At 42.8% G+C, this 18,668-nt stretch overlaps 1 protein-coding gene across 1 annotated transcript in view; it reads right to left on the reverse strand.

The window, feature by feature from the left end:
- The window catches only part of LOC121047054 (Down syndrome cell adhesion molecule-like protein Dscam2), a 193,850-nt gene extending 181,367 nt beyond the window's left edge, over nucleotides 1–12,483 (reverse strand). Inside the window, exon 1 of the mRNA XM_042286221.1 lies at nucleotides 12,336–12,483. Coding sequence (XP_042142155.1) covers nucleotides 12,336–12,483 — 148 coding nt within the window. The remainder of the gene's footprint in view (nucleotides 1–12,335) is intronic.
- Between the last annotated feature and the right edge of the window lie 6,185 nt (nucleotides 12,484–18,668).

Here is an 18,668-nt window from a genome sequence, read left to right on the forward strand (position 1 = left end):
GATTTCATTCGGACATTATTTATCCATTTACAAATTCAATCAATGATGTAAGATCACTCGAATACGTCAGAATGGCTTTGTGGTCGCGCCTCTTAATGAAGGCGCTGTCGTTTTTCCCGCAACAAGCCCCGTTACGTGCTCGACTGCAATTAGTTCTGTCTGACACGCGCTCATGCGTGCGCGGGGCGCATGCGCAGCGTGACCCCATGGCGCACCGCGCTGAAGACGCCTCTTTCGTCGCGCGTCTGGCGCTAACACTGACCACACCCTGAAGACGGACATAACGTCGCAGGTTTTAAGACGAAATGTTACTGTAACAGGGATTGTCCACTTTAAGTAGAATCAGATGCTATGCCTGGAAGACGAACTTTGAGGGAAAATGAGCGCAAAATGGTTGTGCGCAGTTGGCTTTTATCAGTCGTGTGATTTTTTTTTTTTTTGTTTTCCACATACCGAAAAAAAAAAAGACTCTACTTATAAGCTATTCGATTAACTCAGGACTTTAGCGGTCGTTCGCATTGCGCTATTGGTAACTGATTTGTTGGCAATAAACAAGTATATTTTTGTATTTAATATGCTGTTCCAGATTAATGCATTCCACGGAACTGCTTCTCGCAAAAACAAACAAAGGAACGGTTTGATTTTTACAAAAAAAATGGGTTTGCAAGATGCGACTACTTACAATGATAAGTTTGAGTTGTCGGAGGACACCAACTTGAATATTAACGCTGACGAAGGCAGTTAAACAAAGCGCGAAGACACATTTTTTTTTGTTTATCATGCACCAGTATTTATACGAACGCCCTTTTAGATTTATTTCCAGATGAGTTACTTATGTGATTCAGAAAAATTTAGAGCACCTCCTGTAATAGAAAAAATATATATAAAAAGAATAATTTAGGTTTCTTTTTTGTTTAATCAAACGAGACACGAAACGAAGTCTAATACACCGCTTGCGATTGAATATGAAAACGCCACTTTAGGATATAACCGCAGTGGACTGTATGTTACAATGACCGATGTGACTAACCCAGACGCTCAACAGATATAGGAACATTATACGTGCCTCCTTCTCCCGTGGGGTCATGTTTATGCCGCCGGGCACGCAAGAGTCACGAGGCCGCGTCCCCCGCGTGCGCAAAGCACGAGTTTTGTGGGATAATTATAGGAATCACAGAATGAGATCGATATTTTCTCTTTTTTCAGATGTATTCTTTGCGATTCCTTGCAGTGACGCGCTCAGCACCTGCCTCCTTTTGTTGCGAATGTTTTTTTTTTTATTGCCTAATAGTTTTGGCATGTATACCGACAGCTTTAGGTGATCCATCACTGAACCCGAACATAGGACGACATAGCAATTGGGAGGAGATGGAACGGGACGCTTTCTCTAGCTCTTGGTCCATAAAACTCGCTGTTTACCCACTGTCCAAAGAAAGCGTGTGAATGAATTTTTCCGGAGAACACGAAGACAACCATTCGCGGCGAATGATTGAAGGATTCCAGCGAATGGCGAAGCTGGGAGAAATGATTCGACTAAAGCAATGCGATGAGCGCAGGGACCAGTACGCAACACGCTTCTCTCTTCTTTTTTTTCACCGCATTTTCACTCATTCTCCGCCCAAATGTACTGCTAGCGGTTCGCAGTGTTAGCGGTAACGCTTTAGAAGTAACGGCGTTACCGATAAGGAGTTACATTTTTTGGTAACGTAGTAATGTACTCATTACATTTTAATAACAGTCACGAGTAACGTAGTTATGTTACTTGCTACATCTTCCAAAGACCTGAAAAATAGTACACTTAATTCGTGTTTCTATACTTCGTTTTACCTCTAGCGCAGACGCAGCCGGCGGTAAGTGTTAAAGGCACCAATCAGGCAAATTCAGAAGGACACCATCATGATGTTCGTTATATTTCTGTTTGTCTTCATCACTGAACGAATCATAAAGAAAGGCCAAATGACTTGCTCTTTTGACGCTGCTTGAGTGGTACCATTAGTTCGTAGTGTGGGCTGCGTCTGGACTTAAAGAGGATGTGCAACGATTTTCAGACTTTGGCCAATTAACTGCGGAAATTAATATGCGACACCTATGGTACGAAAAGCAGAAAACACCAATTTCTTGCGAGCGCTAGATCTTATTAAAAAAACAAATAAAACAAATCGAAGGTCAAAGTGCCTCTCAACTCTCCAGGTCTACTTTCGAGTGACGTACTCTGGGGGTTCATGTATTTTCCCCTTGGGTCCTCTCTTCAGAGACCAACCGCTTCCGCCGCGATTGTCGGCTTTTAAAAGATTAGCATCGTCGAAGGTGGCGGCGAGCGATCGACACAAAGGACGGTTCGTCACGGGGCTGACGGCGAGTGTAGTTGCGGAGGGGGACAGGTTTTGTTGACTTCCGTGTACCCCCAGAGACGGTGTCATTTCAGTTCCCGTCAGTGTTGCCAGGTCTACTGATTTATCAGTAGATCTACTGATTTTGTTCCGGGTCTACTGATTCACTGAAAAAGGAGGAAATCTACTGACTTTTTTTTAGTAAACAAATTAAAAATTTATTATTAGGCCCCTTCAGTTCCCAGGGTCACCCATGAAAGGAAACTCAAATTCTCCCAGAAATAAAAAGGAAGCACTGGCTAGACGGCGCAGTAACCCAACCTATTCGAGCGACTTAACCGTATATTCATATCTACACACAGAGCAGGTTCGACCACTGATCTCAATGACAATTGCTGGATCGCGCTTGCCGCTCCCGCAAGTGAAGCCACCGGACGCAACCCCGCTGGGATACGATTTCCCGTTTTGCTAGCCTTTTGCTGCGGTTTTCCAGCGTGCTGTAGACACGTTTTCTACTCGTTCGTCGTCATTCGCCGAGGAAGTTTTTTGAGACTCTGTGTATTGTTGAGACTTGCCGTTGTGAACACGTGGAAAATTTTACGAAAGTGCAGTGTCGCAGGAAAAAGGCACAACGCGTCGAAAGGAAGGGCTGGCGGCGTGTTCAAAGCTTCCTTGGCACGCGGAAGTGCCGTGTCTCTGTGGCTTCGCGCGCTTGGATACCGACCAAGAACCGACGCCGTGTGAATCTGTTTAGCGAGTGCAATGTGCGTGAAGCCGTATCAAAAGGTACAACTCGTCGAAAACGTGTCGCCGGTGTCGCGGCGTGATCAAAGCTTCCTTGGCACGCCGAGTGATGCATCTTTGTGCCTTCGCACGCTTGGATACCGGTCAAGAATTGACGTTGCGCCAAAGTTCTGAACGTGTGTCGCGCGTAGATGCCTTTAGATCATTTATATATATCGGCCACGGAGTTCTGGATCGTCCAGCTGTTCCGGTGAGTTGCTATCAATAAAAGGGGGAGATCTGTACGTGTTCTTATGTACTATATTAACCATGGCTATGTCCCAAATCTACTCTAATAGATTCCGTGGGAGCACGAATAGGGCAACGTTGTGGAGCCAGGGGGGTTTTCGAAAGCAAAAGTACAAGACGGCGAGAATGAAAATCTTTGAAGCGCGGCCGATATGGTCGTGTGCGATCTGTTGACCAATTACAATTAGGCGAGCCGCGCTCAAACGTCAAGTGCAATTAAGTAGGTTGATAATAAGCCAGCACTGACCAGTGACGAGGAGCTGTTGTGCACGGTATTCTGTAAATCGTGGACGAAAAAAAGACGTACCTTCCCCCCATCTTCCGTCGCTAGTGGACGCTGGATTAAGCTCGTTCCTAAACCGCGAGGGGAAAAGACGCTGATCCAGAGGCACGAACAGCTTCACGCACATTGCACTCGCTAAACACATACACACGGCGTCGGTTCTTGGTCGGTATCCAAGCGTGCGATGGCACAGAGACACTGCACTTCGGCGTGCCAAGGAAGCTTTGAACACGCCGCCAGCCCTTCCTTTCGACGCGTTGTGCCTTTTTCCTGCGACACTGCACTTTCGTAAAATTTTCCACGTGTTCACAACGGCAAGTCTCAACAATACACAGAGTCTTCAAAAAACTTCTTCGGCGAATGACGACGAACGAGTAGAAAACGTGTCTACAGCACGCTGGAAAACCGCAGCAAAGGCTAGCAAAAAGGGCAAATCGTATCCCAAGCGAGTGAAGTCCGGTGGCTTCACTTGCGCTGCAGCGAACAAGCGGGGAAGCGCGATCCAGCAATTGTCATAGAGATCAGTGGGTTCGACCAACGTTGGGTTTGACTGACATCCGGGCCAGAGCCATATAGGAAGAGTTTGGCCAGTCTATGATCTCGCCGCCGTAACGTCTCCCTCCCGAGTGAGCCAATCAGCCTGCGGCGCAAAGCGAGAGGCGTGAGCGCATGCGCGTGAGCTCTCGGCTGCTCCCAGTTGAGCGGGGAGGGCTGCCATTTTCATTCATTCGCCCGGCGGAATGCATGGGATCGACATCCAAATTTCGGTTCTTAACTTTTATTTGGCAGGCTTTGGCAAGAAAATAATATAATGTTATTCCTCAGTGTGTTAAAAAGCTAACTAATTAAGTTTCTCCACGTTCGAACTCAAGCTTTGAGTCAGGCGAAAAAGAAATAAGCCCGTAGCAGACGACGTGTAGCCTCGACAGTGCTCCGCGCCGACAGCGTTGCGTCAAAAACCTTCCACAACCCGGTAAGGATGGCAGCTTGCAGAGGACATAAAATGAGCATGCACACGCGCACTTGCTGGAACGACTTGTTTTGGTTTCGTTTCAATAATAGCGACAGGTGGATGTCCCACTGTCTCCCTCATCTGTTGATCCTAAAAGTGGCTTAGTCTCGATTTCCAGGAATAATCCTCGAAATCGCAACACTAGTCAATGCTGATAAAAAAACAAATATATATATATATATATATATATATATATATATATATATATATATATATATATATATATATATATATATATATATATATATATATATATATGTATATATATATATTCACGGTGCCATTTTACTTTGTTTTTCACAAAGAATTACTCGAGAGCTGGTCTTGTTTTTTCATATTTTATTTGTGTTTATTACCATGTTATTTGTTGCTTTATAGTATTTCTTCGAAAAATGGTTTAATGGAAATGGCGAAACACAGATTTCGTAGAATCTACTGATTTTTGTGCAAATATGCTGACTTTTTGGAGATCAATCTGCTGACTTTTTTTTTCTCCGTCTGGCAACACTGGTTCCCGTAACCCCGACAGGCGGCTGCAGATCGGCAAATAATTAGTTTATTGGTTTGCGATTAGGCTGCAGAATAGCAGTTTCTTGGGGAAAGGTGGCCCTTTTTTGGTCACTTGGTTTGCATAAACAATTTAAAAAATGCAAACTGCCAATTATTTCAACAATTAAATCATTGCACTGCCCCTTTAAGCTGAAACGAAGTATAGGCGCCAAGTTATTAATTATTAAGCCGAAAGCCTTATATGTCTCATCGCGCAGTTGACCTTCACGGTCCTTGAGAGAAACGACGTCGGCGACACCAAAGGTACCAAAATGTTTACGTGACCAGTCAGTGGATGACTAAGCAAATTAAGATAATAAGTCAGTACATTGAGAGGAATAATTAGTGGGTAGGCGCTAAGCTGGCCGCCTTTGTCTCTATACTCAATGTTGGAGAGCGTTCGAACGCTAACGCGGAGCGCTGGACGCCGGCGTTTGACATTCGAAGGCGTTCGAAGTGTGAGTAGAGACATATAGCCTCCTATATTCGGACAAAGCCTGGCAGATCACCACGAGAAGCGGACGCCGAAATGGAAAAGTGGAGCGGGAGACAACAGATGAGAGAAAAGCCACGTGACTGGCGACCAGGTGCGGCGAGACAAAGAAACACAATTCCCCCGAGCGAACAAGCCTGTTTAAGGTCCTCGCCGCTGCAAAAGCTGTGCGCTGACGTCCAAGTTTCCCGAGAAATGGCTCTTTGATGTTCTCTGCTACCAGATCCTCGTGCTCCAAATTTGCAACAGGGAATTCTATGGCTTCGTCGAACTGCCAGACTTTGTGACTATAGGGTAGGCTATGGTAGAGACAATGGCAGCTAACCTTTCTGTCTATTCACTAATCATTCCAGTCAGAGCTTAGCGGCGTTCTGACGTCCCCGAGGACGCTCTTTCGTCTCCCCTTCTCCCTCTGTTTCTCGTTGCGCAGGTATCGGACAGAAGCAGAAGGTGTGTAGCGTACAGGTTTTTTTTTTTTTTTAACTTTGTATTGCTTCGAAGCATCCATTTCGCCGCCTTCGCAATTTGGGCCTCAAGTCAGGGCAGGATTAGATCGCGTGACCTGTTGGGGCGCGTCCCTACTCAACTTGATATTACTTCCTCAATTTAAAATTCATCCAAAAAAAAAATAAGAAAGAAATAAGGCTTATTTTGTTTCGTCTATATACTTCCCCGTGGCACATGACACACTCAGCAGCTTAAAACAAGATCCGCCTACGATCGAGGACATTTTCGCCGCGATGCATGAAATGAACATTCGCTAGAATGAACTTGATCGAAACTTTCACAATCTACTCGCAAAAAAGAAGAACACATTTCCTTGTTGAGCTGACAAGTGACACCGATGATAAAACAAGAAAGAAAAACAAAAATGTGACATCGTTAATTTTTGCTGATATCCCGGTTGTCGCCGCAGGTTGACATCGCAATCTAGCTCGGGGTACCGCAAAAAAAACAAATTTGCGACGCAAAAAAAAAAAAAAAAAAAAAAAAAAAGGTAACGAGCGCACGGAAGACAAGATTTTGCGAACATCGCAAAAGCCCGACTTCATAACGTTGTTACGCGTCCCCCAAAACATGCTGAAACGACTTCGCCCAATCCTATTACTCGGGCCAATTTTCGAGAGTATATGCGCGTGCGGTGTTTTACCGCAAAAAGCCGCGGGAACAATAAATAACGAGAGCGAGAAGATTTGTTTTCAGGCCTTGCTTGCTCACGCAACGCGCCCGCCGGTTCCCATTATGCGCCGAGCAAAGAACGAAAAACAACGAGAACAAAAGCAAAATGATGTATCGCCATCATGCTACATCTTAACTACGTTTCAAGAGCGGGGCGGCGCTCGCATATATATACGCATTCGGCAGGATCTTCATCAATTTCCCAGTTTATTATGCGGCCTCGGCACGCCACAAACTGCCTAAAATTAATCAACCGATAGATACATGAGATATAACGAGCCTCTAAGGAAGGCGCACTAGTGAAGTTATGTTGGTTTAGAAGCTACACCCCACTGTTATGGTAAGAGAAAATGGAGCCTGACATGTTTATTACGAGTAAATGGGGTTTCCGTTGTTTTGGGATGGCACTACGTGCACTTGGCATTTCTCTGTTTCGGTGTCTGTATGTCCTTTTTTGATCTCCCTCTTTCCCCTTCACCCGTTTTTTACCGAGGGTTTGATCTACACGCCTTATGTAACAAGGCCACCGGGCGAAATACTCGAGGTTACCCATTCATGGCTTTCGCGGGACATAAATGGGACACGAGCGCTGTGTTGGCATTCGACGTGGACGCATCGCTTCTGTTCAATCCATGCTTCGTGATAAGCTTCTTTGGACGAAGGCCACACAAAATTATCATCTCTACTAGAAACGACTTTAAGAGGAGGTACAATTCATAATGGGATAACAAAACCACCATGCAGATTGCTATCAGTACTAACAATTAACGCTCATCCACGATTTAAAGGAGATGTTTGAACTGGTGTCCACAGGGATCGGTACTGGCACATTTTTTTTTTCTTTCCGGTCTGCATACATGACATAGCTGAAAACTTGTACTTGCAAATCCATCTTCTAGATGGCGATTGCGTACTTTATTCACAAATGAATGATCAAGAAGATGAAATAATCCGCAAACATACTCTCAATCACATCGCGAAATAAAATGAAAATTGACAGATTGTACTAAATTTAGATTGAACCGTATTTATGTTTATAACAAATATAATAGAGAAAAAAAACACAGCCTTTTTTACCACGTAAACAATCTTAAAGAAAAGAAGAAGAGGTTTTTGAAAAGAAAAACGAGTTAGAGGTGAATTCTACAGTATCTTTATCCCATAAATCCGAATATCACGTTCGTTTTCCTCAATGATGTAAGTAAACGCGAGAAAACACAAAAACCTCCAAACAATTGTTACGTCATAAACAGATCTTTCGGCCGACAAGCGTGTGTCGCTCGTGTGGCCAGCGCGTGCAATTGCAAGCTCGCCAGGTATATTGACCAGCACTAACACCTGTAGTGACGTCTTTTTTTTTTTTTTTTAGCCTGTTTGGAAATAGCCAGAGTGCGCGTGCCTACCCTTGATAGGCGCTGAAGATGTGCAAGAGCGGAGATTGGCAAAAACTCTGGATATGGTACCACACTCAGGGAACGAGGGTCTTCAGCTGTACATGGAAAATGATGTTCTACAGCTTTTGTGCACGAAATTGAAAAAAAAAAATAATCTGGACATTTGTGTTTACATAAATGAAGACGAACTGAGTGTGTGTTTTTTTCTCAAGTACAAAACGCTTCAGTTTCCCTTTAGTGAAGTTAAAGTGTATATGTGGCTTGGCCTACATATAAGTCATGACCTCCTCTGGGACCTGCACATCGGTTGTAATTCATAAAACATTGAATAAACTCGATTATCCTTAATGAGTTATAAAATTTGGATACACTGAAACCAAACTATTAGCCTATAAGACACCGTACGAGTCCGTGCTATACTTCAGTATGCCAACATCGTATAAGTACCTCACACTGCCTGAAAAATTAATGAGCTAGAAAGAATGAAAGAATTGCAGCAAAGATTATATGTAACCGATATAGTTTGCATGATTCCCCCACTGATCTCTGCAGACTATTGTAACCTCTACCCTTAGCAAGAAGGGCACAAATCGCAAGGCTCAGGGTTTTCTATCGATTAGCAAACAACTTTAATGTTCCTCACTCAAATTATTGAACCCCTACCCAGCAAACGTATAACGAGGTTTATAATCACTGTAAACGCTTTGAAGAGTTTCTATCCCACAATAATTACTTTGAATCTTCTTCCTTCCCCCGAGCCCTTGATAAATAATATCATTTTGGCGCGAAACATCGCACAGTCAATTTTTTTTTAAATCACTTTTGATCAACTTAGAAGCACACATTACGACGTGATATAACATATAACTCCCATCAAGTGTGTGTAGCAAACCTTTCATAATTTGTAGCGAAATGAGCAGTATTATAAAGGAAATAAATAAAAACCAGCATGGTTTTGCTGTTTACACTTCGTTTCACACCAAGTCCGACGAAAGCCAACGCTACGACCGCAGCCAACACTACAACACTGAACGCTGACGTTGCGATCGTGTTCAATCTGTGCCCCTCTATGAGTTCCGGGTGGTGGTGCAACAAATTCAGCAATACGGCCTTGTTCTATAGAAAGCGTGGTCTTTTTTCTTCTACGTTCTTCTCACATACTCTCTCAACTTTGTTAGTGAAGAAGTCGGCGAAGGTTGTCTCACTTGCAGAAAGCAGAGGCGAGCAGTTCCCCTATGCCAGGCTACGTTTTAGAGCGAAGCTCTTAGGCGCCCGTTTCTGAGTTGAGCGGCGTTGCCGTCGCCGTCGAAGTAATCGCGCGGGTTGCACTATGGGACGTCACAGTTTCCCCGCTAAATTTAGCGGGAAAACTGAATTGGTGTTGAGGGCACGCGACGTTAATTTCCCCTCTTAATTTCGTGGGGAAACTTAACCCGCTAAACATAGCGGGGAAACGTTCGCCAAATTTCCATCTAAATCTAGCAGGGAAATATTCGCTAAATTTCCCTGCTGAATATAGCGAGGAAAGTTTCGCTGAACTTCCCGCAAAATCGGAGACGAGGAGGAGAGGAGCAGGAAAGGGTACGGAGGGGGAGGAGAGGCATACTCTTCCCTCCGTACCCTCCCCTCCTCCTCCTCAAGAGCTGCGCTCTTATTTCGCTTTACAGAGAATTGTAAACATCTTTCGGGCTTTTTAGTGAGGAAGAAAGTGCTTTTTGATGCAGCATCTACAAAAATAATTTTTCTTGCATTCGTTCTCACTTAAGGCATATTTTTCTTTTGATATCAGAGTAATTTTTGCAAGCTGTTTTGCTTGTGTACGCATAATTGTAATCAGAAGTAAAATAAAAATTACGCAATTAAATTGACTAGCAATGCGGTGGAGCTCTCGATCTGTACCGTTTTGAAGAGTTTCGGAAGTTTCTGGGCCATTTTATGACGTAACTTCGACAATTTCGTCGTTTGGCGTGGTTTTGCCGTGAATTCCCAACGATGTATGCGCGTGCTATTTGAACAGCCAGAGCGGCGACTGGGGTAAAATTGGAATGCAAACATAAACTTTTAAGAAAACTGGAAGTCCACCTTCCCAATCCTCACACTAATATAAAAAAAACGTGCAAAAATATCTGCCAATGCGCGTTCAGGTTCGTAGCCATGGCACCGAGCGTGACTAATTGCATTGTCTCTCAGAAGGGCTGGCCATTAGTACATTTGGAAGTCCTTCCGCCCCCCCCCCCCCCCCTACATTGTAAATCCTAAAAATGAGAACGTCCAAGTTTAATTGTACGTTCTTTTCTTGGACTCAAACCTATGTAGATACCGCACACACTCGATTCATCTGTATATATGCCAAACACTAATACAGTTTTAAGATGAGAGAAGTAAGGTATTAGGTATATGCAGTTCTTCGGCCTTCCAGACAACACAAATGTAAACTGAGGAAGAGGAGGAGATAGGAGTGTGAGCCGGCGTCACGGCGCAGAGCTCTAATTTGACGGATAGTGGGCAGACGAAAAAGAAAACCGCTTTCCTTCCTATCTAATATCCTTGCCTTTACCATGCGATCATGACGAACTTTCTGGGACATTGCGTGGAATTAGAAGTATTCAAGAAAGTATCGAAATCGCGATTTATTTGCATTCTGATACCCAGGCAATCACCCGTCTAGGGAACATTACGATCTTTTGTCAAGAATAGCATAAATTGACAATTTTGTGAATGTGGCCCTAGCCCTCACTGCAAAAGAAATAAAAACAAGTCGGAGAGCCGTGGAATAGAAACTGTACGTGTCCAAACCTTAATAACCGCTCATTTATATTTTATTATTTTCATCTAAAATATTCCCGAGGTTCAGCTGAAATTTTCGTTTTAATGCATGCTCCGAGGCGTTGACATCCAAGGAAGTTTGGGATGAATTTGATGATGTGGTTGTAGAAATAGGGTGATGGTAATATCAAAGTAGTTTGACGTGTCTCTCGCAACGGCTGAAGACATGCACATAAAAGATTTCGGGAATTAGCTGAATGAAGGTTCTTTCTAAAATGGACATATATCGGTACATCGGTACGTTAACCCCACGTTACATACGAGAAACTTATTCCAAATTGCGAGCTATAAATGCACTTTTCGTGCAAGGCTCGCCAAAATATAATGCGCTGTAAAATATAAGCAATCTGCGAGAAGTCCTTATTTCCAACGTTCATTTGTTCACGTTTCGACCAATGCAAACACGGCAAAAATATATATATCAACAGCTTCTACTTGAACATGTGTCTTTGCTTTTACATGACCTTATACTTTAGAAATATGCCGAGGGATTGATCTGTAAATTTTCAGTAATTATTTTTGAGAAAATTAGGAAAATTAATTTCCGCGTAATGTTGACAATTCCCGTGGGATCGAGGTCTTAACCGGCTTCCGGACCACAAAATAAATAGCAAAAAAAAGTGTTTAAGAAGATTTATGGAGAGATAAACGATTAAAAGTAAATCTTTTGTCAACGAAAGTCAATGGTGTTCAAATAATTCTTTTTTTTTTCTAGCTCAGTGGATTAATAGTTTTCAGAACTCTTAATGTTTCGGGCTTGTCTGATTTATTGAAGAAATAATTATACTCACTAACATTTATGGAATAAGGCAGACGAACACTTAAAAATAACGGAAAAGATTCAGGTGAGCTAGTGAACTTCAATCATCTGTGAAAAACGTGTTGAACAAATAAGCTAGTGTGCCGTGAAGTATAATTACACAGACCAATTCGAAAGGTCCCGTCCGAATCTGTGACCATGGTTTCGAAATACACGAAAGAAATGTTTTACTTACAAATTGATGAACAGCGAAATCCTTTGGCAATAATTAACAAACACGACATAGTAAATGCTTACTCTCAACTGAAGGTTCAATATGATTACGTATTTCTTATAGCATCAAAAATGAGTATACCCATATTGACAAAATCGTAGATCTGAGAATGGATGTCAGCACAGGTTTTGCTGCGGCTGCCAAAAAGCTAAAAGCTGTACGTTCATAATCGCAGTTTAAGTAGCCTAATTTTTCATTTTAACCAGTGGCATTATTTTGTTGGAACGTTACAATGATCGCATCGGCATTCATGGTTTCTGTGGCGTTGCTCCAACGGATCGCGTCTATCAGTGTACCCTGTAGGTACATATGTTCCATCAGTCGCTTACACATGACGTCTAGAGCGTTCATAACTCTAAGCTAGGTCTGGACGTCAACTGAGAGTTCTATGAAAGATTATTTATTGACATTTATTTCATTAAATATTCAATTAATCGATTCCGTAGACCTTCAGTCATAATATTAAAAAAAAACGTGTAGAGATCATACATGTTTTTAGACTCTTTCTTCTTTCATTAATGACATAGCGCACAAACTTATTTAAAACAACGCTGTGCTACCCACAAAGAAACTACAACCGGGCAACGAAATTTAAAAGTGAAATATATTTACAATAATATTTAAAACTTATATCTACGCTGGGTTACTATCTTGTCAAACGCTGAAGCCTTTTAACGCGAGCTGCAATTCATCAATGCAACGTTCCAAAATTGAAAGCGCCCACAGTAAAGCCGGCATTTTTTTTCCTCACATTTTTGCCTCAGAAACCAACCGATTACCCGGATAAAAGTTGATTTGCGAATGACACATAATTTGATTAGTTGGAAGGTTAATATTGATCAATTGCCCGGCCCTCCTTGAAATCTCTCGAAGATTGTCAGCGTCAGATTCTTGCAGTCATGGTCGAAGCAGCAGAAATTAAACGAGAAAACCAAGCGCTGGGTTTCTCTGCATTGATCCTCGTTCAATTTGCATTGATTTCCATTGCGAACATTTACAAACTATCCAACTATTTTATTCACCTAAATTCTCATAATGAAATGCGAGCTAAAAACGATCGCCGAATTTTTTGACTAGTTACATTTTTGTATTTGTTTCAAATTATATATAACACCCCCCGTTGTGTTGCCATCTTGTTGATTTAAAGAGAGTCAAGGAGGAACTACATCCAACAATAATTGGCAAACATGCAACAATGTAAGGTTGTTAAGACAATAAAATTTCTCCTAAAATGACTTAGGTCATAACCGAAATACCTTTAATTATTCTGAGAGATTTCCGCTTCCGGTGACCTAAAAAGCACAAGTAAACTTTTAAATGAACGAGATTGAAAAGTTTTTTCTGGTGGACCCAATTTGTGTTCATCAAATTAAAGGTAATTCCTCCATTATAGGAAAATAATACAAAATATAAAAACGTGTGGTGGCCTTAAGGTTAACAATTAAATGCTCATTATGCATGTGCACAAAATATAGATATGAAGTATTTATGATTTTGTTAATTGCTATTTAATTAAGGGATGAGAAGATGATCGTAGCCACAAGACAATTTTTAGTTTTTCTGCGACGTTCCTTTCATGAACCCGTCTTTCTTGTCTGCATTATTTTTTTTTTGTTTCTAAACTGGGCGGAGGTCTGGCTGACCGTTTTAAAATGACAAAACAACACGCTCACTTAAAAGTGTGCACCAAATCTTTCTAACTAGACGTAAGCTCCGTTTTTATATTTGTAGATGCTTATATATTATATAGGTCTCAGACATTTTAGCGGCTTATCCGGTACCATTAGGCGGTAAAAACGGTAGCGGCCACAGAGTTGCCCCATTCGAAAAATCAGAAGCACTCCGGAAAAAAATAACTACCAAGAGAAAAAAAAAAAAAACTATGTGCGATAGACGAAGAAGTTCTACAGAGTTAATCGTGTTTCTTTTTGTTGTGTACTTTGAAACACAAAACACACAACATACAAAAAATTGTAAAGAATCATTTTTTATTTCTATCCCTAGACAAGAAAACCCTCCTTTCTCTTCTTTTCTTTATTTTGGGTGGATGGGGGGGGGGGGGGGGGGGGGGGGGTCCCGATCCCTCGCTCTGTTGGTGACAGAATCACGTGACTGCCGGGGAATCAATAATGCACTTTTCGTCTTTCTTCTCTTCCTCCACTTTGCTTTAGTCTCCCCATTTTTGTGACTACTTTTCCCCCTTTTCCTATTTTTCTCTTTTCGGTTTGGGGCAGGGCTATTCTCTCGCTCACCTCCTCAACTTGGGGGAGAAAATGCCCCTGAAAGCGGAGCGGTTGTTGGGGATCCCGATTGATGCGTGATGGGAGAGTCCGGCCCACCCCGCTGATGCGTGCTCCGTTGGGGATTCGGGAATGAATCAAGGGAATAGACAGACGGCAAGGGGGAGCTCCGCTGGGGGTTTCGGAATCGCGAATGTAAACGAGGGTGGGGAGGGTGAAGATGCGTGTCAGGAGTCGGGAGTCGACGCGTCACACGACGTGACTACGGTTGAAGCGGATCAAACAGGATAATTCCTTTTTGAGGACAATGCATGAGCAGCACGACGTCACATGACGTCATAAGGTTAACACATCTTTGTTACGTTTCGGGGAAAAGTAGCACTGGCAATAATATAAACTGCAACGTCAAGAAAAGTTGGAGGTCAAACAGGCGAGACATATATGGATTAGTTTTTCCCTCCATTAAATGAAAACTGCAAAAGGAAAAGAAAAACATTCATGAAAAACGAGCAGCGTTTTGCATCCAGAAAAAGCGGCCACGTAATCTGCTGGTGATTATATGTCGCCAATATCCACCAGAGTCACTCGTAGGTTTGGCAAAGCAAAGGTAACGCTCTGGGTTCCAAACATTGTGAGTGTTCGGCCATTGTCGTCATTGCAGCGATTCGACCCAAGGTCTACTCGAGTCGTCGATTGTCACGAACTCAAATCGAGTTATTCACTCTCTATGCCCCATTTAAATTTCGTCATGGGGAGATAATGCTGATGGGTACATCGAAACAGCGACCCCTTTGATACGTCATTACGCTTCGCGAAGTAAAGATATATTGAAAAAATGAAAGACCTTTACCAATCTCTGTAATCCGAAATTAGACCGCAGCTCTTAAGGAGGAGGGGAGGGTATGCCTCTCCTCCGTTCCTCCTCTTTCTCTGTACTCTACCCTCCTCCTCCTGCGTCCCCTCCCTTCCTCGTCCTTCGTACCTTCCTCTCCTCCTCCTCCATACCGTCCCCTCCTGCCACAGTTTCCCCGCTAAATTTAACTGGAAAATTGACGCCACGTGACCTTAACACCACTTCAGTTTCCCCTCTTAATTTAGAGGGAAAAATGACGTCACATGACTGCGTGTGACGTCACCCATGAACAAATTTAGTTTCTCCGCTTGATTTAGCAGGAAAATTGACGTCACCTGACATCAACACCAATTCGATTTCCCGTTAAATTTAGTGGGCAAACCGAATTGGTGCTCAGGCCATGTGACGTTAGTTTTTTCTCCAAATTTAGCGGGGAGACGCCGACGGTGACGGCAACGGCGCTACATGCGGAAACGGGTGCCTAAGAGCTGCGGTCTAAAAGTTTACGTTTATATTTAATATATTTCGCCAGTGGCGTTGCGTGCCAGTGCTAGCGCCAGTATAATTTTGCACTCACAAACATTTCGCCCTAAAATCATTGCACGACCCTTTCTATATATAGAAATAGCCGGTGACAATGGTAATTTTCAAGAGAGAATAAAGTTTGTCTGCCAATGTGTAGTGTTTTATGCCACGTTCTTAGATGGCGTAAGAAACCGGCTCCACTTTTTTACGTTTAGTCGTTTAGGCATTGTTTCTATCAGTTATTGCAAAAACAAGTTTCACACTTTGCACGCCAAGCCAATGTCTCTGTTTTTAGAAGCCCAACTATTTTTTACCCAATCCTATGTACGTACTAAACTGTTCTATACGCCGCAGACTCTGTAACACCACCCAACGCTTTCGACTTAGAAAAAAAAATCTACAAAACGCAGTTGTTTTTTTAGTACGTGCGCTTGAGTCTGAACAACAACTAGTGGTTGTAGCTAGTAGGGTGTGTTTACAACAAATGTCAAAGTCAAGCATAATTTTCTGAAAGAAAGACATTGAACGAGTGAGTTTACAATTTTCCTAATAACATGAAAGTTGTACATGTCGATCCTCTTCCTGCCTTTGAGTATAGGTTTTATATTACTAGCACTGAAAGAAGCCCATTTGTCAGAAGTACATATGACAAATACACTTTTCGCAGGGGTGGTTAGCGTAGTCACCCAAACACACATATAAAAAGATGTGCTGCCCTGTCCGTTACAAGTGTATCGCTTCTACGAAGCCAATGTCTAGCCGTGTATATTTTTATCTTTTCTGCATAAAAAAGAAAAATAAATTGAAATAATATAAATTTAACAACTTTCTCAGTCATTACTGTATGAACACAGATAAAAACAGTGTCTAAAAGTCGGGTGGTGCCGTAACTGAAGCCCCCCACACAAACATATACATATACAATCGTCACAAAGACCCCCCCCCCCCCACACACACACACGCAAACACCCATAATAGTATCCTATATATGAGCGCACACACATACACATACGTGCACACAGAAAAAAACGCGCGCACGAACACACATCACAAGAAAACGAAAATTAAAAAAACAGAGAGAATAAAAAGCCACATGTATAATGTATTCTATTGCTGGAATGCTGTCATCCTCTGGAGTTTCAATAATGGCAACTTTGATGGCGATGGGCTGGAGGATCAAAGTGAAGCGCCAGTCCGGGCATCGTCTTCTAAAGTCTCGAACAAACTCTGTCCGAGGAGGAGAGAGGGGGTTTGTCGGGGAGATCGAAATGAGGAAAGAAAAGGGGGACGGGAAGAGGTCGGTGAGGGAGGTGCGGAATTTGATGGGGAGTCCTTTCTCCCCCTCCCGTCGCTCGGGGGCGAATAGTGGACGTGAGGAGACGGGGGGCGAGGGGGGGGGGGGGGGGGGGGGAGGGGAGCTTGTGATGTGGGAAAATGGCTGCATGACTCACCAGAGTTGGTTGACTGAGCAAACGAGATAGAAGAGGCGTCTTTCGGGTCTGCCCTGACGGATCTCGGGGTCCGAATCCCACTCCCTCGAGTGTCCTCTAGGGTTTGGTTGTTAGGGAGAGTGCGCTTCGGGCGTCTGCGTTCGTCGGAAAGTCCGTTTTCTGGCGGGGAGATGCGCGCGTCTATATGTGTTTGTGGAGAGCGTCCTCAGGGCAGCGTCGTAAAGGCGAGGACATGTAATGATGACTGTTTGATCTGGACCTGCGCGTTGGCGGACCTTCATTTGGGGAAAGTCGTACGCGTTTGTGACTGCCAACACTGGGTTGGAAAATGAGGTTAGGCGCATTACGGCAGTTTGGGGGGGGGGGGGGGGGGGGGAGTGAAGGGAAGGGGCGGATGTTTGATTCCACGCTGATTAATAATGCGTGCTCAGACAGAAATTGCTTATCGATCTTAACATGTGGCCGCGGACACTACATTGACAGTTTTCTGAGTTGTATTCAATATCTCAAAATTAGGAATTTTATGCAACATCGTGCCTTTCCTGCATCAACATAAAGAATAACAAAAATTATTTATTTACTTTACCTCTGTGGAGTTTTAGAAAGACTTGAGCAGGAAAACGGATCGTGCTCATTAAAAACGCAACATACTTTCGTTTGTTATGACGTTCGCATGTGTAATTTGAGTGGCAGAGATGACTGAACACAACCAGCTGGAGCTAGCCAATCATGACCTCAGGTGAATGCATGGGGCGGAGTAATTGGCAAACTAGGCCATAATTTTGACGCGTCGTATGACCTATTCGACATCTGGTCGTGCACACGTACTGCCGATGAGTCCTCGAATAATTCTACCATGATAAATACCATAAAAATAAAAAAAAATAAACTACAAATACGTCATTTCCCCAGCCGTCACATCTAGGTGGCCTGCATCTACAGCAACAAATATAAAATGTAAATAGATATTTCATTTTTAATTTAATTGTACGTTGAATAAGGAAAATGGTTAGGGGTCTGGGAATTAAGATGAAATAATTCAGCTTGATAGGGCTGCCACCCAGTAGATATGTTTCTTATTTTTTTTTTAATTTTGTTTTTAAACGTTGATTTTAAAAAAATATGTGGGACCTGATCTGATTCCAAATGCTTCCTTTGTGCGTTACTCAGAGTGGATAGCTAAGTACTTGCTTATAGCTTTCCAAAAATCGCCAGAATGGAGTGCCATTCCTAAAGAATAGAAAATAGCCAAAATTATGCCTATTTACAAATCGCGAAACAAAATGAATGTTACAAGCTATAGGACCGTTTTGATAACGAGTGAGTGTTTTAAACTGTTAGAACATATCGTCACGTGGCCCATGTTTGATTATGTTGAAAACGTAAATATCCTGTCTACCTGTCAGCAAGGATTTAGAACAGCTTTGCATACAGTAACGCAGTTATTAGAAATAACACATGATTTTG

This window comes from Ixodes scapularis, unplaced genomic scaffold, assembly GCF_016920785.2.
Source record: "Ixodes scapularis isolate PalLabHiFi unplaced genomic scaffold, ASM1692078v2 PGA_scaffold7__128_contigs__length_106722199, whole genome shotgun sequence".
Classification (NCBI taxonomy): domain Eukaryota; kingdom Metazoa; phylum Arthropoda; class Arachnida; order Ixodida; family Ixodidae; genus Ixodes; species Ixodes scapularis.